Source organism: Diospyros lotus, chromosome 11 (assembly GCF_014633365.1).
Source record: "Diospyros lotus cultivar Yz01 chromosome 11, ASM1463336v1, whole genome shotgun sequence".
NCBI classification, from domain to species: Eukaryota; Viridiplantae; Streptophyta; class Magnoliopsida; order Ericales; family Ebenaceae; genus Diospyros; species Diospyros lotus.
In genome coordinates this window covers 20,056,285-20,081,950 of record NC_068348.1, presented here as the reverse complement: position 1 = coordinate 20,081,950, position 25,666 = coordinate 20,056,285, and the positions used below count along the sequence as shown (strand labels likewise).

Genomic DNA, 25,666 nt, shown 5'->3' with positions numbered 1-25,666 from the left:
CTAGTTCTTTAGTTCCTAGCTCTGTACATGAGGCCTTCTTAGACCCAAGATGGGTTAAGGCTATGATAGAGGAGTTTACAGCATTAAAACAAAATGGTACTTGGGAGCCGGTTCCTTATTCTGATAATATGAATCTCATTGGCTGCAAATGGGTGTATAGGATTAAATACAATCCTGATGGCTCAGTCCTTAAATTCAAGGCCCGGTTAGTAGCTAAAGGATTTCTTCAAACGCCGGGTGTAGATTATATGGAGACTTTCAGTCCAGTGGTTAAAGCTCCAACAATCAGGGTTTGTTTACTTTAGCAGTGACTTTTGGCTAGGATATTCAACAAGTGGACATCAACAATGCATTTTTGAATGGTGACTTAACAGAGGAGGTATATATGTCTCAGCCTGAGGGGTTTGAGGATAGGCATTCTCCCTCACATGCTTGTCGGTTAAGGAAATCTCTTTATGGCTTAAAACAGGCCCCAAGTTGTGAGTTGCTCTTCAATCATGGGGATTTGTGATATCAGTGTCTGATGCATCCCTTTTTATTAAACGTACCTCTAAATTTGTTCAATTTGTCTTGATCTATGTAGGTGATATTTTGGTGACTAGGTCAGATTCTCAGGCTATTTTAGATTTCATTAATGATTTGGATAAAAACTTTGCTCTCAAAACTTTAGGTTCAGTGCATTATTTTCTTGGATTTGAAGCTCATTGAACTAAGGCTGGAATTTATCTCACCCAATCTAAGTATGCCCTGGATTTATTGACAAAGGCTAGTATGATAGACTGTAAACCTAGTGATACACCTATGAATGCCACAAATTCCTTAACCGATGAGGGTGAAGTGTTTGATCGCCCGTCACTTTATTGCACTATTATTGTCTCTCTTCAGTATCTGACCTACACTAGACCTGATTTGTCTTTTGCTGTAAACAAACTAGTCAATTTTTGTCTTCACCGAAACAGCAACACTAGGTGGCTTGTAAATGGCTTTTACGCTATGTCAAGGGTACTTTGGATCTAGGTCTGTTCTTTGCACCAGCTCCTCTTGGCTTACCTTTGGTAGTATATACTGATGCAGATCATGCTGGCTGCAAAGTCAGCAGGCGATCTACAAGTGGAATATGCGCATTTCTTGGTCTGAATCTAATTGTTTGGAGCTCTCGAAAGCAAGCAGTAGTGGCCAGATCAGTTGGTGAGGCTGAATATAGAGCCATAGCTCAAGGAGTAACTGAAATCTTATGGCTGCAATCTCTATTTTCAGAATTGGGTTATAAGTGTGATTCTACTCCTATAGTGTGGAGTGATAATATAGCAACAAAAACCATTGTTGAAAATCCAGTATTCCATTCTCACACCAAACACATTGAAATTGATGTTCACTTTGTAAGAGAGAAGGTTGAAAATGGTATTGTTGAAATACGGTATGTGCCTTCATTGCATCAGTTAGCTGATATCTTTACCAATGAACAAAAACGCGACCTAAGCGGCTGCCTGGGCGGAGCAGAGGTGCTAGGCGGCCGCTGGCCGCCGCAATTATGGCCAAATCGGCCACCTTAGGCGCCGGCCCAGCTAGTCGGTACCGAGCGAAGCCTAGGCGGCCAAGGCGGACGCCAAGGCGGCCAAATCAGCCACCTGGGCCGCGTGAAGCATTTAGTATAAATTGATTAGGGTTTTGTTTCCTTACCCGTTACCCCTTTCTCTCGTCGATTTCCCCTTCTCTCTCGCGCGCACCGCCACCGACATTCTATTGCTGAATCGCCGTCGCCGTCGCCTCTCTCATGCTCGCACGCCGCCACCGTCTCTTGTAGTTGCAAAGTTGTCGTCGGCCCGTCGCCACCGTCTCGTGCTCGCACACCGCCACGCCACGCTCTGGTTGTCTCTTCTCTTGCAACTTCACCTTCTTCACTCGCCGTCGCCACCGTCTCGTGCTCGCTGCTCGCTGCTCGCACACCGCCACCCCCTAGTTGACGGTTGTCTCTTGCTCTTGCAGCAGCTTCAGCCTTCATCTTCTTCAATCTTCACTCACCCTCCGAGCCTCCGCCTCCTTTAGTAAGTAGTAGCCAGCAATAAGCAAGCAACAGCGTTGCTGCTACTTGCTATTGCCTCTCCCAGTTTTGTTTTTTTTTATTTTTTTGTTATTTAATTTAGTATTTATATTAATATGTGATTATTTGTTATTCAAATATTTATTAATTATTATTATTAATGTATTTAAAAAATTAACATTTGCAACTTGCAAGCAAGCAACAAATGTAGCAAGCTGCCTTTGTTGCTACTTGTTGTTGTTGGTGCTGCTTGGACTATATATTGTTAGTTTTTGGCTTTGTTTGTTAGCTAGTTAGCCTAATTATCTATTTTAATTCAATCATTCAATGTCAATTTACTCAGGAAAAAAAGAAAAAAAAAAAAAGAAGTCATGTCGGATGGAATTGGGAGTACGGAAGCATCGTCCGATGCCGCCTCAATTCTTAAAAGAAAATCAAATGATGTCGGATGGGAATATGAAATGTTAATTAATCCAAAGAACATGGATAAAGTTAAATGCAAGTTGTGTGGTAAAGTTATGTCTGGAGGAGTTATTGGAAGAATATGGAGAGGAAGAATTCCAATTAGATAGTTAGATACTTAGATTCTTCAAATATGGTTTATGTTGCATTATTGTTGCTTTTGTCTTATTGAAGTTTGAACCTAGAACTGATCTACAACAATTGTTTTCTCATGCTTAATTCTATATTTCACTTGTCATTCCATTATTGTTGTATTATTGGTTTATGTTGCATAATTGATGTTTTTCAACTTTGATTTAATTGAAAATAACATCAAATTACATCACAAAGTTAAAAAATAAAAATAAAAACAACAGTTTTCCTAGGCCCCGCCTAGGCCCCCTAGGCGCTAGGCCCCAGCCTGGCGCCCGACTAGCGCCTAGTGCCTTTTAGAACACTAATCTTTACTAAGGGACAACCTAGTAGCAGATTCAAGTTTTTGTGTGAGAGACTTAATCTCAAGAAGTCACCTATACAATCAGCCTCAAGTTTTGATGACTCGATATGCAGGGAGCTTGACAAAGGATAGTTACAATTGAGGGGAAATGTGAAAGGAAGATATGTTTGCCTCTTATTATCTTCTCCTCTGTTTATATATTAGTTTGTTGTAAATGTCGGTAGTTAAGCTAGCCTGTTCTCTCCTTATTATGTGTGCTTTATGTTAGCGCATATTGTTTAGCTGCTGTGTATATAAGCAGCAACCATTCTGTTTTCATGTATTCTGATAAGTCTGAAGATTAATATTCAGTTCTCATATTCTCTCTCTCTCTCTCTCTCTCTCTCTCTCTCTCATTAGCCCTAGCTACAATCTCTCATTTGTAAATTTTACACAGGGTTGAGTATTATAGCAGAAAATTTGGCTGAACAGGTTTAAAAAAAAAGAAGAGGTCAGACAGAAATTGGAGGAGGCCAACGCAATATACAAGAATGCAGCTGACCAACATCGTCAAAAACATGTTTTTGCAATTGGGGATGATGTTTTAGTGTTTCTGCTAAAGGAGCATTTTCCAGTTGGCACTTACAACAAGCTGCAACCTAAGAAGTATGGACCTTACAAGGTTTTGAAGTAGATCAATGATAATGCCTACTTGTGGATCTGCATACTCATATGGGAATCTCGAAGACCTTCAATGTTGCTAATATTTATCCTCTCCACTTCTCAGATGAGCCATTATATCCTAATATACCCAGCAACTCGAGGATGAGTTCTTTCCCAGTGGATAAGGCTGATGCAAAAGCCCTAGCTACTAAATTTACGGACCAAGCTGACAAAAGAAAGCCCAAGAGGAAAGCTAGGAAGTGGTTCTCGGCAGGAAAGAATGGGCTAAAATAAATTTTAGTAGCTTAAATTTCAGTTTAAGAATTTTAGGCTTGCTAGAACTCTAGTTTCTTTTGTTTCCTTTTGGTTTTGCATTAGGATTGGAGTCTAGCCACCCTATAAATAATCTTCTTTACAGTTAGATGAAGGGACAACAGTCAATAAATCAGATGGAACTTCTGCCCTCTGTGTTTCTCAGACCTAGGCAAGAATAGCCTGAGGTTTTTGCTGGTCGTTGCGTCAGTACCAGAAAAGCAACTTAATGTCCAGAGTGTCAAATCCACCTAATACTAATAATCATATATCACTAAAACATTATTTTCTGTCATTGAGGTAAAATGGTGTTTACAAGTTTCTTTAGAATGCTTGATTCATAAGACAGACGCTTTACGGAAACTGCAAGAAAACCACTTTTATTTTAATATATTTATCTAGTCTAGTGCACCTAAATCTAGAGGTATCAGACACATTCCATTTCCCAAAGTTTCAAGAATCCAATAGGAACCAAAATCAACGTTAATTCACACCACATAGAGTTCTCTTAGTACTATAAAAGTACAACCAGGCAACCTACCAGATAGCTTCATTTCTTTTTCTCCAAGTTGGAAACAAAACCCAAGCATCCTAAGAACTTCAAGCCCATACCATGGACCCTTCAACAAAGCAAAATTAATGTCCCCAATGTGAGATGATTTCGCTTAAGCAACTCCTTAAGGAGTTGAGATTTGGATATTCAAGGTCTATGTAGCTTATTTTTTATAATCAGGCAGTCCTTCATATTGCCTCTAACCCTATTTTTCATGAGCGGACTAAACACATAGAGATAGACTGAACTTTGTGAGACAAATGTTTCTTTTTGGAGAGATGAGCACCTCATTTGTTGGCTCTAACGACCAGTTGGTTGATCTTCTTAAAAAGGCATTACAGGTCCACAGCTTGACTACATTTATACCAAGCTAGGCACATATGATATATATGCGCCTGCTTGAAGGGAAGTGTTAGAAGAATGAAGCTTTGTAGTGTTCTACATAGTGTTGTGTTCTCTTAGTTGTACCTTGACTGAGTTAATTTGTTTCAAAGAGTTGTATGTATACCTAACCGTGAATAGAGAATTAAGATCTTCTTCTTCCTCTTCTTCTTCTCTCTCTCTCTTCTTCACAAAAAACAAAAAAATATGACATAGGCACAAAAGGCATGCACCATACACCCCAGGCTGATGAGCACGTGATGCAACATGTAGCGTGAGTACGAAAAAGACATACCAAAATAAACCCATGAAAGAACAAACTTTAATGACCGAAGCTTGACTTTCAAGAAGACGCAAAAACAAGACTTATTTTGTTAAGAAAACTCAAATAGATTACCGAAATTTGTAAAAAACACACCAAAATAAACCCTTGAAAGAACAAACTTCAATGACCGAAGCTTGACTTTCAAGAATACGCAAGAACAAGACTTGTTTTGCTCAGAAAACCCAAATAGGTTGCTGAAATTTATATTAAGAAAACTTGATTACAACCCCTAACTTCTAGGTATATTTATAGTATTTGGCTAATCCAAATCCATCTAATATTTGTAAATAAAATTCAACTAAATTCCTAATAGAAATAAATTCTAAGTAAAATTCAACTAGAAACCTAATAAAAATTTAATAAATTCTAAGTAAAATTCAACTAGAATCCTAATAAAAATAAAACCCTAATCAAACATGAAATAAAATTCTAAATCAAATAGAAACATGAAGTAGAATCCTAAATCAAGTAGAATTCTAAAACTTAAGAAGTATTAAAATATTGTTCCGGCGTAATCAGACCGATCTTGAGCCAGAACTTGATCAGTGACCGTATTATTCACCTCCACTTGAGAAGAATTCGTCCTCGAATTATGATCCAGGTATGACAACTCAACATCTAGCAAATATAAAGAAAGATCAACATTGAATGTTTTGGAAATACCCATATGATTAGGCAAATCCACAACATAAGCATTATCATTGATCTTCTTTGTAATCTTGTAAGGACCATACTTCTTTGGCTTGAGCTTGTTTTGCTTTCCTACTGGAATCCGTTCCTTCTTTAAGAATATCATTACTGCATCATCAACCTCAAATACCTTGTGCTTCCTATGCTTGTCAGTTGTCGCCTTATACTTCTTATTTGTGCAAATTTTGCTTGGCATCTTCTTGAACTGCTTGAACTTTTTTGCTTAGGGAACATGAGCAAAGACATTTCTCCCCCTCTTAGCCTTATCTTTGTTGGCATGGGTCCAACCATCGCCATGTTTGTTGCCCTCTGCCTGCATTGTATTATTATTGTTAAATTGAGGACCTTGAACATTCCATCTTGAGCGCTTCTCTAATCTAGTAGATCTTATGATAGGTCCTTCTCCTTTCATTAGCTTTCTTGATTTTTGACTCCTTAACAGCTTTTGAATTCATCTGTAGATTTTTCTTGCCTGGAGAAGCATTCTTTTGCAACTATTTTGAATAAAGGCTTATTCCATGACTACCAGCAGTCTCTCCATCACTTAAAATATTGATGCTTGAATCCTCCTTTGGTCTAAGCACTTGATTAGCTATAGCAACAACTACTACAGTATTCTTAGTTTCATAATCTAATTTCATATTAATATCGAAAGCAATTGCACTACCAGAGTTAACTAGCATGGGAGATCCAACACCCCTTCCCACATAGAGACCCCTGTGATCATCTTGCTTTTGCAATCGCAGAGGTGAGTATGTTCATATTGCCTTCGATTCAACCATGCCAGAGCCTGAATAAACTGTAAAAGGATCTGCTACCATGGCCTGCATCTCCTTTACAGTCGCACATCGATCAAAAGAAACACCACCATCCTTGGATAGCAAAGCAATGCCTGAGCCCTCGGGATTGGAAAATACCCCAGTATGAGTCAACAACCTTGGAGTTTCTATCATGTTAGCAGCATAAACCAGACTTGAGTTTGCAAACGTGGAGGTTCCTGGGACAACATAATGTTCGAGATCAAGCTCCAAACTCACTGAAAATCCATTATTTAGTTTATACTCATCTTTTCCCCAATGGTTGTGTTGTTGCGCATTCCTCCTAACCCTTCTACCACTAGGGTTGGCTATCATACGACCAAGATCATCCTCATCTTCGCTATCATCCATCATTGGTCTTTTAGGATTAACGACAACAAGATTAATGGCTGGTCTTCCCGATTTAACATAGCCGACTTGATTCACAACATTAGTCTGGTTTCGATTATCCTTAACTCGTTGTGAAACTCCCAATTGGTTGCGGATTCGCTCTAATTACTGCTGCATTATACGAGGTATTTCCCGTTGTTCTTCAATTGCTCTCCAAACCGTACAAGGCTGGTTGCTACCGTTACCTTCAAGATTAGCTATCTGATTGGTTGATGAACCATTTTGATACCACCTGACGCAACATGTAGCGTGTGTGTGAAAAAGACACACCAAAATAAACCCTTGAAAGAACAAATTTTAATGACCGAAGATTGACTTTCAAGAAGACGCAAAAACAAGACTTATTTTGCTAAGAAAACCCAAATAGGTTGCTGAAATTTGTATTAAGAAAACTTGATTACAACCCCTAACTTCTAGGTATATTTATAGTGTTTAGCTAATCCAAATCCATCTAATATTTGTAAATAAAATTCAACTAGAATCCTAATAGAAATAAATTCTAAGTAAAAGTCAACTAGAATCCTAATAAAAATAAATCCCAAGTAAAATTCCACTAGAATCCTAATAAAAATAAAACCCTAATCAAACATGAAATAGAATTCTAAATCAAGTAGAAACATGAAGTAGAATCCTAAATCAAGTAGAATTCTAAAACTTAAGAAGTATTAAAATATTGTTCCAGCGTGGTCGGGCCAGTCTTGGCTCGGGTCTTGATCGGTGACCGTATCAGCATGCCTTAGCACCTGGGCATGCCTTCAACAACTATAATTTAAAGATAGCAAAGCCATAGAACAAGAACCAAAACACTTCACCATCCTTAAAATTCCAAAATCATTTAATCTCATGAAACCATGCCCAACATGAATGAGTTTTGATTTTATATTTATCCCACTCTTCTAGATTATGACAGCTACCTATTATTTTAAGTGGAAAATGAAAAGAGCCATCATGAATCAGCAACCTGACGCCAATATCATTCATTCATCATATACCTCTTAACTCAATTTTAGCATATCTAGAAAAAGATTCCACCAAAAAGACCTCCAAGAGAACTTTTATGTGCCTGAATACTTTCTGTGCCACGATTAGTCATAAAAGTCTTCAGATTAATAGCATAAGGTAAAAATAAAGGCCAAAGCCAGTTGCCAAAATGGAGATTGCAATTTCTCCTAATTTTCACATAACTAAATTAAAAGATTCTAAAAGCTTAATATTGTTGAGTGCAAGTATAAGTTTCATCAGATAAACAAAAAATCAAAAATTGAAATTATAATTAAAAGGGAAACAATAAATGAAAAATATATAATTAAAAAATTGTCTTACTTCAGTCAGCTCAAAGTCTGGGCTTCTGGCCAGTAATGATAATTCTCTCTTCGCATCCTTATTCTCAACCAGTTCAGCTTCAAAATCCTCATCAAATGCAACTGGTGAAGAAATCAGATTTATTTTAAAAAGCCAAAGGAAGAAAGAAACAAAAAAAGGAAAGAATCATTTTTATGTCTTATAAAATATTCATCCCCAATTATGTGTTATGTATCGAATGAGAATAAGAAATGAAATTACTGACGACAAAGTTATCTAATAGAAGGACTAATAAGAGTATTGGACAAGGGGGTGATGTACCAGAACCATAGAGTGTTAACAACTTCAGTTCCTTCATGTAGTACTTAATAGTCTTGGGATTTAAGAGCCATAGCCCTGACAAATGCAAAGCAGCAAGACGGGTAGTGCGTGGACTTTTTGTCCCTTCCTCAAGAACTTTTTCAATGAACTGTAGGAAGGGTACCAGAAGTAAGTAGGACATTTACTGGATTACCCATACAACAAAAGTAAAATAACTTTCCAAAATGAATTAAACAGAGCAAGGAGGAGAAGAAACACTACCCACTTCAGAGGGCCAGGTCCATTGTCTGTTTCATGCAAGAACTCCTTATTAAACACAGAATAATGCAACACAGAAGACAAAAGTGCAGCAATAGGTCCAACCCTCCGCTTATTGCTGCTAACATTCAATACCCAAGAAGAACGGACCAAATGCCACATCATCTGCAAAAAGATCAAACTCCAAAACAAAGATGTCAACAATTGTAGCCATTTCACCTAAAATTCCTAACTGATACAACCAAAAATAAAAAAGCAAACCATACAGCCAATTTGTACCCAGCTATTATGATATATGGTTGTTAGAGCTAGCTAGGCAGTAAATTTGTTCAAAATACCCAACTCAATAGTAGCTAAATGGGAATTGACATGCATTTGGCCAACACCTTATTTGACATATTTCATTGGCAATAAATAATTGAAGATTACCCCAAGTGACATTGCAGTATGGTGCATCAAATTAATGTATCCAGAGCTGGACTAGACAAAAGAAGGCATAAATACAAAGCTCAGGATATGGAATAAACCTGTAGAACCTAAAAGTTTTAAATTGAGTATATTGAAAACTGAATATTTTTGTAAAAATGATATACAAAGAGGGGAAAAGAGAAATTGGAGGGAAAAGAACTAAATCAATTCTACTAAGCTAGGTTACATGAATAACAATATGTTGTAACTGCTATGATCAAGCTACCTATTCTAGGTACAAGGTACAACTAGTTCATACAGCAAACTTAATACAAGCTAATATGAATTTTTAACGTCCCCCTCAATAAGGCGCATACATGTCATATGTGACTTAGCTCCCGGGAAAAACACACTGAATCTGTTAAATGTTGTATTTATTGTATAGTTGACCCAGCTGATTTATAGGCTGATGTATAGCTGATTTGATAAGACTGATTTATATGCTGATTCAATAGACTGATTTATGGGTTGATTTGACAGGCTGTATTTCAGGCATAATTCTTTGCCTAATTTTCTGCTGTAATTATGTTCCACATTATTATAAATATAGATTAAAACTGAGACTCTTGCTCGCAGACATTCAGCTAATTCTCTCCTAACACAATCCTCAAATCTCAAAGAGCCTTAGTAAACAGGCCAGTCAGCAGATTGGTAGTTGCAACAAATGCAGCAGATATCTCACCAGAAACCAGTTTTTTCTCACACAAAGTGACAGTCTATTTCAAAATGTTTGGTTCTTTCATGAAAAAAAGATTAGAAACAATATGATGAGCAGTGCTCTAAAACACGTTAGGCACTAGTCGGGCGCCAGCACAGGGCCTAGTGCCTAGGCCACCTAGGCAGGGGTAAATGTAGAGAATTGATTAGAACACATGGCTTACAGAAGGGTTTACTGAAAATTTTATTTTATTTTTTATTTTTTTCATTCTTTTCTAAATACCATTTTCTCTCTCTCCCCTCGTACATTGATGCCCCCATTTTCAACCTTCTCACTCTCTCTCTCTCAAACCCGCATCTGCAGAACGCATTGCCGCCCCCCGCCAACGCTGATCAGACCACCGCCGCCCCCACCCAACCGGCTACAAAAACCTGCCGCCACGAGAGAGAAATCGAAGAGACGATTGGCGGCGCCAACAACAATGACGAGAGAGAAGTCGGGGCCAAGGGAAAATACTGAACACACAAATCAAGGCCAAGAGAGAAATCGATGCCAAGGGAAGTTTGTAAGTCTTCAAAAATTAGGCAACCCAAGCTGCTAGGAGTCGATTGGGCTTGATTGATTGGGCCTGGTGCCTAGGGTTCCGATTTTCCTGTATTCAGGCGGCCAAGGGCCACCTAACGCCTCGGCAGCACCTAGGCTGCCTCTTAGAACACTGATGATAAGCAGCTTGATTGTCAAACAAAAGCTATATAGAACCTAAATCACCACCAAACTGCAGCTCCTTAAGAAGTTGTTTCAACCAAATCAGCTCACATGTAACTAATCCCATGATCCTATACTCAGCTTCAGCACAAGAGTTAGCAACAACTTGTCGCTTTTTACTCTTCCAAGAAACCATATTGCCTCCAACCAAAGCACAATCACCAAGTGAACCATCAATCAAATGGATAGCTTGCCCAATCAGCATCAGCATAATCAATCACCTATGTATGACCTTTACCCTCAAATAATAAACGTCTACCAAGCAAACTCTTAATATGCCGCAAAATACCCAGCAACGCCTGCCAATGACCATCACAAGTGGAATCCAAAAACTAGCTAACCACACTAACAGCAAATGCAATATTCAATCCTACCAATTTAGGATTCAAGGACTAATGATGGAACGAGACATTTGAAACAACAAAAGTATGGGATATTACCTTAGAACCAGACATGTTAAACCCTAATCTCAACAACCAAAACAAGAAGGTAACTATAGAATACTAGATCTCAATTTCAGGAACAACAGATCACAGTAGAATAGCAAATCCAACAGGTCAGATCAGATTTCCGATCCAAGTTTCGATCTCAGATCTCAGATCCCAGCTCTAGAAGATCCGATCTCATATCATAGCCCTAGAAGATCTGATCTAAGATCATAGACCTAGATGATCTTAGAGCACAGTCCTAGATACAGATCACACCTCCTAATTAGATTGTAGATCTGAACATCATATGAGAAGTGACAATTTGATCAGATCACAGCTTGATCAGATTGAGAGGATACAGTCAATTCTAAATGAGACTTGATGATTAAATTGCATCAAATCTGCTCCAATTTTCAAGATTTATCCCTCAAATGTTCTACTACCATCTACAAATGATATACAAAACTAAGAGAGCAAGAAGAGAGGAAAAGAGAAATTCAAGGGAAAAGTCTAAATCAATTCCATTAAGCTAGGGTTACAAGTATTTATACCAATACAATGTAACTGCTATGTACAAGCTACCCACGCTAGGTACAAGGTACAACTAGTTCATACAACACACCTAATACAAGCTAATATGACTTCTCAACAATATGCAATGTAAGTTTTGTAAAAGCATAGCAAGGATGAAGTTACAATGAGACTTGCAAGTCAGATCATTCCAAAAACAGATCAGTTTAGATATCATAGATCAATCCTTCTAATAAAAGATGGAGAGATTAATGATGATGTTCCCCGAAAAAAGTAACATTCAATTGCTGCAAGATGGTTAAAATAGAAAATTGTGTCTATTTTTTTATATTATTGTAAAATTCAGTTTAACCTAAAAGGGAAATTGTATAGGATGGTTACAAGACCATTTTTGTTACAAGGCACAGAATGTTGAGCACTAAAGCTCCAAAATGTGAGTGTGATGGAAATGAGGATATTATGATGGATGTGAAGCCATAGAAGATAGGGAAAAAAAATTGAGATTATTTATAATAAGGTCAAAGTAACTCCAATTGAACATATGATGTGAGAAACACAATTAAGATGGTTTAGTCATGAGAGGAAAAAACTAATAGAGGCTAATATGAGGAGATTGGATGGAATAGAAGAAGCTTTTAGCAAAATAGGTGAAGGAAGACCAAAAAATGTTATGGAAACCCTTAGACATATGAGTTAAAGAGCCTTACTAAAGATATGACCATAGATAGAGATCACTACCTAGCTAGAATTCATGTAGCCAACCCCACCTACTAGGCTTACGGCTTGATATGTTGTTTTAAGTCTCAGATTATATTGATTAAATTTCATACCCAAACATCTCATTTGATTTCTGTGGAGAAAATTAATTTCTTCACTCAATTTAGAACTGTACGTGTTCTGAATATATACACAAAAACCGGGATATAATCACATCCCTAAGAATCAACAATCAACTAATCTAAAAGGGAAAATTAAGAAAATTAAGAGTTGTACAATTTCCTAGCTGTTCATTGCCTAAAATAGAGATTCTAAGATATCAATTCTGGAATATTCTTAAGAGTCCCCCTCAACTAGGAGAATATATGTTTGTCCTTCCCAACTTGCCACAATCTTGTGAAACATATGACTAGCTAGCCTTTTTAGTGAGAACATCGGCTAGTTGGTCTCCTGATGGAATATAGTATAAATCAATCCACTGTCGAGTTTTTCGTTTATAAAATGCCGATCTACTTCCACATGCTTAGTCCGATCGTTTTGAACTGGATTGTGAGTGATGTTTATGGCTAACTTGTTATCACAATGTAGTTTCATAGGACTTTCCCACTTAATTCTGAGATCATCTAGGATTATCTTCGGCCAAAGTAGCTCACAAATTCTAAGTGCCATGGACCTAAACTCAGCTTCCATTCTTGATCTTGCTACTGCTGGTTGTTTCTTGCTCCTCCATGTGACTAAAATTTCCCCCAACAAAGGTGTAATAGCTAGATGGTGATCTCCTATCAACTAAGGAGCTTGCATAGTCTGCATTTGTCCAGGCTTCAAGGTTGAAGTTTGCACCCTTCTTAAACAGAATTCCTTTGCCCATATGTGCTTCAACTACTAAAGAATGTGATTTACTACATGAAGATGTGTCTTCTTGCAATTGTGCATGAACTAACTCACAACACTAACCGCATAGACTATATTTGGTTGAGTATGAAACAAATAAATTAGTCTTCCAACGAGCCTCTGGTACACTCCTCGATCCACTGGCTCGTCATCTACTGCTTCACTAAGCTTGTGATCAGTTTCAATTGGCGCCTCTGCAGGCTTGAATCCTGTTTGCCCGGTTTCATTAAGAAAGTCAAGAACATACATCTGCTACGATATAAAGATTCCTTTTTTCGACCATTCCACTTCTATTTCCAAGAAAGTATCTTAATCGCCCTAAATCTTTAATCTCAAACTCCTTACATAGGAATTCCCTTAAAACTTTTTCTCCCTTCTAATCTTTTTCAATGACAATAATGTCATCTACATAAACTAGGAGGGCAGTCACTCCACCTGATGCTATATATTTCACAAACAAGGTGTGGTCACCTTGACTTTGTTTCTACCCTTTTGATAGCATTGTTTTTGTAAATCTACCAAACTAGACTCTGGGAGACTGTTTTAATCCATATAGTGCCTTTTTGAGTCTACACACCCTGTTTGTATTAGTGTCAAATCCCAAAGGGCAACCCACGTAAATTTCTTCTTCTAAATCCCCATGGAGGAAGGCATTTTTCACATCAAATTGATGTAAATTCAAGTCAAAATTTGTTGCCAATGATAACATGACCCGCATTGTATTCATCTTGGACACTGGAGCGAATGTGTCTCGCTAGTCAACACCATATATTTGAGTGTAGCCTTTAGCAACTAGTCTGGCCTTGTATCCCTCCAAAGACCGATCAGCTTGTATTTTAGAAAGAACATCCATTTGCATCTAATTGGTTTTTTCCTCTCGATAAATCAACCACTTCCCAAGTTTTGTTCTTTTCAAGTGCATCCATTTCCACCTTCATGGAATGTCTCCACTCCTCACCCTCTAGTGCCTGGAATACAATTTGTGGTATCATGATGGAGTTAAGGTGGGGGAGAAAGCTATTGTATGAAGGTGACATTCTTTCAAAAGTCACAAAATGAGACAAGGGTTGGCTTGTACATTTCTGGCTACCTTTTCAAGGAGCAATAGGAAGGTTAAGGTCACTATCATTACTATATGAATCAGAGAGTGTCAAATCATGGTTAAAACAAATAATAGGAGAAGAGGTACTAACATCTATGTCTACCTCAATTCTAGGATTCATTTTGGATTGTTGAGTGTGCTTTGGTGAAATCATGAAACTCTTCCATCTTGAATAGATAGATTCAATAACTAGCCTCCGTTCGGGGTCTAAGGTTTCTGGTGGTGGTTGGGAAATGGGCTCAAACTCGGTTGGGGTTTCAATAGGAGTGGAAGAAGTGGACTCTGGAGAGAATGTAGTGTAAAGCTGATGCATGGAGGAAATGGGTAAGGACTAGAAATTGATCCAATCATTGTCTTCTGAAGGTATGGGCTCCCCCTAGAGACTATGATTGACAAAAAAAAAAGCTTCCTGTAGAAATATTTTATCTATAGAGTATATGTTAGGCATTTTCTTTTTTCCTTTTTTATCCTTTCTTTAATGTTGTTCTCTTCCTCTATAAAAACAAAAGGGGAATCCATGTATCAATTTGAGATAACAGAAAATAGAGAGAAATATTTTCTCATCACTTATGTTTACACTTTCATTTTCAACAAAAGTGACATCAGTCAAGACAAAGGTTTTGCGAGAAGAGGGGTGGTATCATTTATAGCCCTATTGAGTGGAGGAATACCCTATGAAAACACATTTGAGAGCTTGAGGATCAAGTTTGTTCCGATTATGTGAGTGAATAAGGACAAACGCAACACAACCAAAGACCTAAGTGGGCAAGAAGAGCAAAGAAGTAAAATGCGGATAAAATTGAGAGAAAACTTGCCAAGGACTCTTATAATCAAGAGTGTGAGGGTGTGTGGTTGATTAAATGAGAAGATATAAAAACGACTTCCCTCCATAGATATTTTGGGACTTTGTTTTGAAACAAGAAGGCTCAGGCAGTGCAAGTGACTATTTTTTCGCTCGATCACACCATTTTGTTGAGGAGTATCAACACGCGATGATTCATGAATGATTCCTTCGTGGAGAAAATATGATGCTAAGGTTTGATTAAAATAATTGTGAGCATTGTCTGACCTTAGCTTTTTTATTTTCACCCCAAATTGATTTCGAATCATATTACAAAAGACAGGAAAAATGACACACACACATCAGATTTTATTTTTTTAAAGAAAAATGCAAGTTACACGGTTGCAATCGCCAATAAAGATTACAAACCAATTAGCTACAGAAATATTTTAGACATTAGAGGGTCCCCAAATATCCATGTGCATTAAAAAGAAAGGCATTGAGGATCATTTATTACTGATTGGAAAATGCACACATTTACGTTTGGCAAGTTCACAAGTATCACAATGAAATGGGCTGATATCAACACTTTTAAACAAAGATGGGAACATGACACAAAGAAACTTGAACGAAGAATGACCTAAACGTTAATGTTGAAGCCAAATCTGACTCGGGGCAGTAGTCCTTGTATCAAACAACTAGGAAGTACAGAGGTGAACCTTATTGAACCCACCAATTTAGTCTGCCAATTCAAAATAGTAGAGCCCATTGTTTCCCTTAGCATGCCCAATCGTCCTCCCCAAGTCTTGATCCTAAAAAACACAGCAATTTGAAAGATAAGTTAAGCTGCAAGTGGAGTCATTGATCAAGTGGCAAACAAATATGAGGTTTGTGGTGAGTTTTAGGACATGTAAGGCCTTTTTTAAGGTTAGAGAAGGGCTCAGATGTATATCACATGTTCCGACTACGATGATGGAGTATCCATCAACTGTGATAATTTTTCGAGAGCCGAGACATGAAGTATAAGTAGAGAAAAATTTTAAGGAACATGTCATGTGATCAGTTACTCCAGAATCAATTATCCATAAGGTGGATGAGTTGTAATTGTGGAAATCCCGGATGATTTGAAGGGAATTTGGAGGAGATTGAGGCCAGAATGAGATCCAATATTTAGGCTGATTATTTGGGTTGACTTTTATGTTTCCATATATTTTATATTTCCATATTTTTTGTTCTCTTTGTACATGTTAAATAGGGACCGAGTATGTAAAGAATGAAGTACAATTGAATAAAAGATTGATTCAATTTTCATATTCTCATCGTCTTCATGGTATCAAAGTTGTGGTTACTCTAAAAACCCTAGCAAGCCATGGCCAACAACCATGAGTCAACCCAGTCGGTAACTCAGGAAGAAGAATCAGAGATAATCCCCTCCGTGGCTTTGGCCGGCGAGTTTGAAAATTCCTCAATTCATCTTACTTTAGAAAAGCTGAATGATAAGAATTACCGAGAATGGGCTCAATCCATCAACCTAGTCATCGACAGCAAAGGCAAGCTGGGTTTCCTTACTGGCGAGGCCAAACAGCCACCTTCCAAGGATGTAGCAGCCTTCTAGAAATGGCGTTCTGAGAATTCCTTCAAAACCGCCTGCTTGATCAACTCCATGCGACCAGCAATCGGCAAAACATACATGTTTCTACCTACGACGAAAGACGTGTGGGAAGCTATTCACGAAACCTACTCCGACGCCGAGAATGCCTTTCAAATCTTCGAGATAAAGACTCGATTGTGGCAGATGAAGCAGGGAGAAAGAGAGGTGATTGAATACTACACGGAGATGCTAGGTTTATGGCAGGAACTAGACCTCAGCTGTGAAGAATCTTGGGAGTGCACGGGTGATAGTGTGCGATTCAAGAAGAGAATGGAGAACGAGAGAGTGTACGAGTTTCTAGCTGGGCTCAACAGAGAACTCGACGATGTGAGGAGCCGAGTCTTGGATCGCCCATTACCATCCATTCGAGAGGTGTTCTTCGAAGTTTGGCGTGAAGAGAGTAGAAGAAAGGTAATGTTGAAGGAAAAAATAGCACCTAGGCCTAAAGCTTCTGCACTTGTAACCCGTGGGCCTCCCACAGAATCTGGCCTGAGACAGAATAAAAGAGCATTTTATGACCATTGCAAAAAATTAGGCCATTCCAAAGATACCTGTTGGGCTTTACATGGCAAGCCTACTGATTGGAAGCCCAGACAGCCTAACAAATCTCACGGGTACCAAGTCTCAACTGAACAGCAGCCAGAAATAGGCGCTTCCAGCCCATCACACTCAATCGGCCTTTATTAGGGGTTTTAACCCCGAGCAACTTGAGAAGTTATATACTCTTTTTTCGACCTTTCAAACCTCGGGTCAATCTCCTACTTCTTTGCCATCGGGTTCCTTAGCCCACAAAGGTACTTTTTTAACTACTCTCAATCACAAGGTCACTACCTGGATTATTGACTCTGGTGCATCTGATCATATGACTGATGCCCATCATTTATTTTCCACATATTTACCTTGTGCTGGTAACTTGAAAGTAAAAATTGCAGATGGTACTATATCCCCAGTAGCTAGCAAGGGAAGTATCCGTATCTCTAAATTTATTACTTTGGAGTTTGTCCTTCATGTTCCTAATCTATCTTGCAATCTATTGTCCGTTAGTCAGCTAACCAAACAATCTCATTGCTCAGCTACTTTTTTGTCTTCTCATTGTGTCTTTCAGGATCTATCATCGGGGAAGATGATTGGCAATGCTAAGGAATGCGAGAGGCTCTACTACTTTGATAACGCTCACATGAGTAAACAGTGTCATCCTTCTAGCTATAATTCTGCATCTAGTCCTAGGGATAATGACCTTTTGTTATGGCACAAACCAATGGGCCATCCTAGTTTTCAATATTTAAAACGTTTGTTTCCTTCACTTTGTTCGAATAAAACTCCCTTAGATTTATAATGTGAAGTCTATGAACTTGCAAAACATAATCGCGCTACTCAGTGTTCTAAAAGGCGCTAGGCGCTAGTCGGGCGCCAGGCTGGGACCTAGCGCCTAAGCGGGGCCTAGGTGGAGCCTAAAAAAATTTGATTTTTTTTAATCGAAGAAATTTGCAATAGAAACCTATATATATAATTAATAACCTCACTTAATATTCAAAATAACAATAACATATTATGCCATAACTGCAAAATAACTACAAAATAATCAAATTAAAACAATAAAACAGCAAAATAACTTTTGTTTTATAATATAATGAAAACAGAAATTATTTTCTGCAAAATAACCAATAACCTCATATAATTTTTTGTTTTCAATCTTTTTCATCATGTAAAAACACATATATTATATATAATTAATAATAATTAAAACTAAATATATATAATATATAAATAGAACAGAAAAATAAAATAAAATAAAAAATAAAAAACATAAACAATGTAACGGAGAGAATGACAAACTAATAACCAGAGACTCAGAGAGAGAGAGAGAGAGGTTACGAAAGAGATGGAGCTCGTTGGCGGCAGAGATGGAGCTTGACGGCGAGGACGCGGCGACAGGCAACAACGTTCAGGCAGCGAGGAGGACGCGAATGGCATAGAGGCGATGTTGATGAAGCTTGATGGCAATGATGGAGCTAGAGGCAACGATGGCGGTGAGTACCGACGAGTTGAAGGCGTTGAGGTGGCAGCGGCCTTGGGGTGAGGAGGGGAGAGGCTAAGAGACGAGATTAAGAAATAAAATACCCTAAAATCGACTGATATATAAAGCAAAAAATTGGGCGGCCTAGGCGGTGCGGGCCGCCTAAGCGCCGTCACAGTCGATTAATCGGGCCAGTGCCTAGGAGGCCCGAATAGGGCATACTCGGGGCAGCCTGTGGCCGCCTAGCACCTAGAGCAATTTTTAGAACACTGGCGCTACTTATCCCTCATCTCCTTATCAACCATCATTGCCTTTTACCCTAATTCACAGTGATCTTTGGGGGCCTTCACGGTTTCCCAATAGGACCCACAAAAAATGGTTTATTACCTTTATTGATGACAATTCTCTTCTCTGTTGGGTGTATTTACTACATGATAAATCTGAGGTTAGTTTTGTATTTATGAACTTCTACACTATGGTTTACACCCAATTTCACACAAAAATCCAAATTCTTCACACGGATAATGGCACTGAGTACTTCAATTATCCTTTGAGCTCCTATCTTCAAGACAAAGGTATTATTCACCAGAGCTCTTGCGTTCACACCCCCCAACAAAATGAGGTTGCTGAACGGGAAAATCGACATATCCTTGAGGTAGCTCGTGCCCTACTGTTCACCACTCACATGAAAAAAAACTTTTGGGGTGATGCCATTCTGACCTCCGCATTCCTCATCAATCGAATGCCTAGTCGAGTTCTCTCATTTGCAACCCCTCTCTAAAAGTTCCAGGAGACCTTCCCCGATTCTCGGCTCAGTTCATCTCTCCCACTTCGTGTTTTCGAGTCCACGGTGTTTGTCCACATTCACGCCTCCCAACGTAATAAGTTGGCTCCTAGAGCTCTCAAATGTGTCTTCCTTGACTACTCTCCCACTCAGAAATGTTACAAATATTATGACCCTCTCTCACAAAAGTTATATGTTAGTCTAGATGTCACATTTTTTTAGCATACTCCCTACTACTCGCTTTAGGCGAGTCCTTGAGTGAAGCTCGATCCTCAGACACCGACTTTGATGTTGCGATCTTTCAATCTACCCCATACAATACACCATCTCCTTCTTTGTCCAACACAGAAGGAATTTTGAACTCAATGGGAGGTGTGGGAGAACAAATAGACAGGGAGACACTTGTCTACTCAAGGAGACCTAAATCAAAGCCCGATGAGACTCTCACATCCGAAGCACCAAAAGAGTCAAAACCGGTGATAGCTCCAACTACTCATGAGCCACAACCCAATCCTGACCAGGTAAAAAATCTTGATGACTTACTAACTGCTCTTAGAAAACAACCTCGTTCATGTACTCTCCATCTTATCTCAAAATTTGTATCTTACAATGCTCTTTCTGCCAAGTGTTATGCTTTTACATCTAACCTTGACATAATCCAAATTCCTAAGAATATTCAAGAAGCCTTAGAGATTCCAAAATGGAGAGAAGTAGTGATGGAAGAAATAAGGGCATTAGAAAAAAAAATGGAACTTGGGAGGTGATAACTTTGCCAAAGGGGAAGAAACTAGTGGGCTGTAAGTGAATGTTCACGGTGAAGTACAAGGCGGATGGCACAATAAAATGGTACAAAGCCCACCTAGTTGCAAAGGGGTTCACTCAAACATATGGTATTGACTACACCGAGACATTTGCACCAGTAGCAAAGCTAAATACTATACGGGTTCTCTTGTCCTTGGCAACAAACCTGGACTAGCCACTCCATCAATTTGACATCAAGAATGCTTTTCCGATTGTGAGCTAGAGGAACAAGTGTTCATGATGCAACCACTAGGATTTTACAAGGAGGGAAACGAAACTAGAGTATGTAAGTTGAAGAAATCCCTATATAGACTCAAACAATCACCGAGAGCGTGGTTTGATAGATTTGAGAAGGTGATAAAGAATCAAGGATACCAACAAGGACAGTCAGATCACACTATGTTCTTCAAACAATCAATTGATGGAAGGAGGACCATCTGATCTTGTACGTTGATGACATCATTCTCACTGGAGATAACATAGGAGAGGTTGAAAGGTTGAAGAAGGTCTTAGCCACAGAGTTTGAGATAAAAAACCTAGGTCAAATGCGATACTTTCTGGGAATGGAAGTCGCCAGATCAAGGAAGGGAATTAGTGTCTCCCAGAGAAAGTATGTACTTGACCTTTTGACTGAGACTAGTATGCTTGGTTGCAAGCCAAGTGATACTCCGATCAAGGCAGGAAAAAGAATGGAAGATGTTGGAAAGCCTGTGAATAGAGAAAGATATTAGAGACTAGTAGGTAGATTGATCTACCTATCGCACACTAGACTTGACATTGCTTTCGCTGTAAGTATGGCCAGTCAGCACATGCATTCACCAAATGAGAGTCACTTATAAGCAGTATATAAGATTGTCAGATATCTGAAAGGCTCTTCAGGGCGAGGTTTATTCTTTAAAAAAGGAGACAGTAAGAAGATAGAGATCTATATAGATGCAAATTGGGCAAGATCAGCAGAAGACAGAAGGTCGACGACCGGCTACTGTACCTATGTTTGGGGAAATCTAGTAACATGGAGGAGTAAGAAGCAGAGTGTAGTAGCCAAAAGTAGTGTCGAAGCTGAATTTAGAGCTGTTGCACAAGGGATGTGTGAAGGGTTATGGTTACAAAAGCTTTTGGAGCAACTACATATCACAGTAGAGTTCCCTATCAAACTCTACTGCAACAACAAAGCTGCTATCAGTATTTCCCATAACCCTATCTAGCACGACATGACTAAATATATAGAAGTTGACAGGCATTTTATAAACGAGAAAATTGAGAAAGGGACAATCTGCATGACCTATATCCCTACAAGAGAACAATTAGCAGATATATTCACTAAGGGATTACAGAGGTCCAACTTTGAAGAGTTTATCTGCAAGTTGGACATGATCAACATCTATGATCCAACTTAAGGGGGAGTGTGGAAATCCTGGATGATTTGAAGGGAATTTGGAGGAGATTGTAGTAGGAGATTGAGGCCAGAATGCGATCCAATATTTAGGCTGATTATTTGGGTTGATTTTTATGTTTCCATATATTTTATATTTCCATATTTTTGGTTCTCTTTGTACATGTTAAATAGGGACCGAGTATGTAAAGAATGAAGTACAATTGAATAAAAGATTGATTCAATTTCCATATTCTCATCGTCTTCAGTAATCTAAAGCACTAAGACAATGAGAGGCAAGAGACATACCTAATTGTGCAAATGAGCAGATACTGAGATTGGTGGAAGGTGTACCTAGAGTTTCAAGAAGGGCCTTTAGCTTCTCGATGTCCTCTGAATCAAACCCCATTGTACTAGAGATTTCCTGGGATCCCATTTCCTCCTTTGACTGAGACAAGTTTGCATGTCCCTTCCTTTCTCTACCATACCCATGGTTAACATCTTAGGGTCTACCCTGAAGCTTATACCATTCATCTTTCAAATGGCCTTTTTTTTTTTTCTTTTCTTTTCTTTTTTTTTTTGCAGTAATACACACAAGATTAAACCTATTGTTTTGCTTGGATTCAAATTTCTTACCCTTTGAATGCAAAATAACCTGCTTGTTAGGAGGATCTTTGTAGCCCCTTGATGTTAATGATGATCCTTCCACCGCTTGGTCATTGAGCACCACATCCCTTCTACTTTCCTCAGCCCAAATAATAGCAATGGTCCAATTCAGCGATGGTAATTCATCCTTGCCGAAGATTTGGACCCTGACTTGATCATACTCTGGCTGAAGTCCAGCCAAGAACTCATAGATTTGATCTTTTCCAATAAACTTCCTTAGTATGGCAGCATCCTCATGATCTTTCATTGGAATGGATCAATAGTGATCCATCTCCTACCATAAATTTTCAACAGATTGGTATATTCTGTGACAAAAAATTACCTTGTTTGGGAACCAACAACTTGGTCTTGATCTCATAAATATGAGCTAAGTCATTCTTCTTGGAGTACATCTGTTGAATAGCCTCCCAAATCTCATTTTTCGTGGACAAGAACATACAAGTATATTGATTTCTGGTACCATTGCATTCCAAAGCCATGCCATGACCATCAAGTCCAGTTCATCCCATGCTACAAACTTAGGGTCTCAGGTTTTGTTCCTGTAGAATTTGTTCCTGTGCCAAGAAGATGGCTGAGTTTTCCTTTCCCTTTGAAAAAAGTTCAAACTAGTTGTGACCACTTCAAGTAATTTTTTCTATTCAATCTATAAGAGGAATGGAGATTTTGCAATTCTTTCAAGGATGCATTGCTGATTGATTCTTCCGCAGGAACAGGGCTCTTGGGACTGGTAACGATGGATTGATCAAACGTGGTTGTGTTAGGAGGGAGCCCAGTTCTAGTTGGAGACAGCGACATAGAGGGCGATTCAAGCAAAACTAGTCGGACACAGGTGGCGAAGGATGGAGGTTGCCACGTAGACAGGTGGATCTAAACAGAGATGGTGACCACGGACGGGATCGACAGCAACACAGCAAAGATTGACAGACAACGACAACATAGCTGGAGATGACAACCGGCGGTGACGCTGCAAGAATCGACAGAGGCGGTCAGCGGACGGAGATTTGACAACACAAGGACTGCCTAGAGTTGAACAGCAGTTGCCTAGGGTTTGGGCGGCGGCTGGAGTTTGGACGATAGTGTCGAATCCCTTGGATCCAGCAAGGTTCTCTCTTCTTTGTAGAGACAATTAGGCGGGAATTGAGATGGAGGGAAGGGAAATTAGAGAATTGAGAGAAAAGGATTGAGAATGAAATGAGAGAGAGAGAGAGAGAATCAAAGAGGGGAATTGAATGAGAAATTAATTCAAATGATATTCGATGCTTCACAATGAATTTGGGACGAGCTTATATACTCGGTCCAGGCGGGAAGTTGGCGCCAATAACAGTCACCACTTCCCGCATTCAAATTTTACACTTCTCACCAATTACACTTATCCTACCAGCACTTATACTTATTACAATAGTTCCCCCTATAGGTACACAACAGGTAGTTGGCTAGGGTTTGATAGTGAATCCTAACAAAGCTCTGATACCATATGGAGAAAATTAATTTCTTCACTCAATCAAGAACTGTACATGTTCTGAATATATACACAAAAACTGAGATCAAATCACATCCCTAAGAATCAGCAATCAGCTCATCTAAAAGGGAAAAAAAAAAAGAAAATTAAGAGCTGTACAACTTCCTAGGTGTTCATTGCCAAAAAAAGAGATTCTAAGACATCAATTCTGGAATATTCTGACAATTTCCAATAAAGGTAAACAAGGAATAGAAAAACTGTAAATAGACAGTTTGATAATATTGATGTAACCTGTTTTCTCTTTATGTTGCATAATTGACAATTTTTTAAAGAAAATGGGGTATGTTTGATTGCTGCTTGTGGAAGATTAGGGTAAGAATTTCTGTATATTCTTCATTTAATCAATGGAAACATAAATATACAGAAGATGATTTACAAATATGGAAACAGAGCAGATTTCCCAATCCCCTAATTAAGGTAAACTTCCATACACAGAAGACTAATTACATCCTTAATTCTAGCCTTAACTCTATACTTAATTCCAGTCTTCATTCTCAACAATAACAGCCTTGATTCTCGACATTTCTATTTTAGCCAACTTTTGGCAATAGTTTCCTGAACCTTGGACATATGAAGTACACTTACAATTCTCCAAAAAATTCAATAAAAAAAGTTGAAAAACATTAAGCTACCACTTTTCCTAAAAGGTTAAACTGTTATGGAAAAGAAAACAGTTTTCAAAAACAAAAACAAAAAAGTAGCACTTGCTACTAGAAAAAGGAAAACAAAATGATAAGAGTCAAGGGGAAATGGGAAAAGAAGAGAGAGGAAGGAAGGATATGAAAATAGAAGATAAAGAGAAAGGGATAGGGATAGAGATGGAATTGCAAGAGAGAGAGAGAGAGAGAGAATATATATTGGCATCCATTTTCTGTAAAAAGGGTACATTGGACATATGAATTATACATAAACTATCCCAAAAATCAATTAAAAAATGTGTATACCACTTGTCCTAAAAGAGGTTAAGCTATTAGGAAATATAAACTTGAGAAATAAACATTAATAATGGGAGACACATGCATGTGCTAAGACTTGAATCCAACACCTCCTTAACATCAATAATGAGAGCCAAATACATATGTACTATATAGATACACCAAGGGTGCTTCCTGCAACTCCTAGCAAGGCTTTTACAATTCTGATGGAATTGCTTCCTTTTTTCTATCACTGTTCACTGCTTACCAATATTCTTCCTCTTGGTGCTTCTAATTTTCAGAAAAACATTGCAGCACTTTCCCTTCTTTTCTTTCACTCAATTTCTCACTTTCTTCCCTCTTAGTTTTGTACTGCCGAGCAGTCCACCATCTGTGTAAAATTCTCTCCCCGTGCTCTCTCTTATTTTAGTTTTCCCTTCCTCTCTGTTCTAACACTTCAATCCAACACCTCCTTAAACTAGAGCTCTCAAGTCTTGTCAAAACACCATTGTATTAAAGCCTAACCCATCAAGAAATGGGCCCAATAATTTTTATCAAGATCTGTAAAAAGATAATAATAATAATAATAATAATAATAATAGGAAAAATGTAATACAAACATCATTTCCTTTAGTCTACAGAAACTTGACACCATTAAAATAATCACACA

General features: G+C 38.4%; 1 protein-coding gene across 7 annotated transcripts in view; it reads right to left on the bottom strand.

The window, feature by feature from the left end:
• The window catches only part of LOC127813058 (uncharacterized), a 148,334-nt gene that overhangs the window by 85,434 nt on the left and 37,234 nt on the right, over positions 1-25,666 (bottom strand). For all 7 annotated transcript variants that reach the window (XR_008026057.1, XM_052353779.1, XM_052353783.1 and 4 more), the window contains 3 exons: positions 8,935-9,096; positions 8,674-8,821; positions 8,374-8,474 (listed from right to left, as the gene is read on the bottom strand). Coding sequence is in view for 6 of the 7 variants with exons in the window: in XM_052353779.1 (XP_052209739.1) it covers positions 8,374-8,474; positions 8,674-8,821; positions 8,935-9,096 (411 nt within the window). In the remaining variant the exon portion in view is untranslated. The remainder of the gene's footprint in view (positions 1-8,373; positions 8,475-8,673; positions 8,822-8,934; positions 9,097-25,666) is intronic.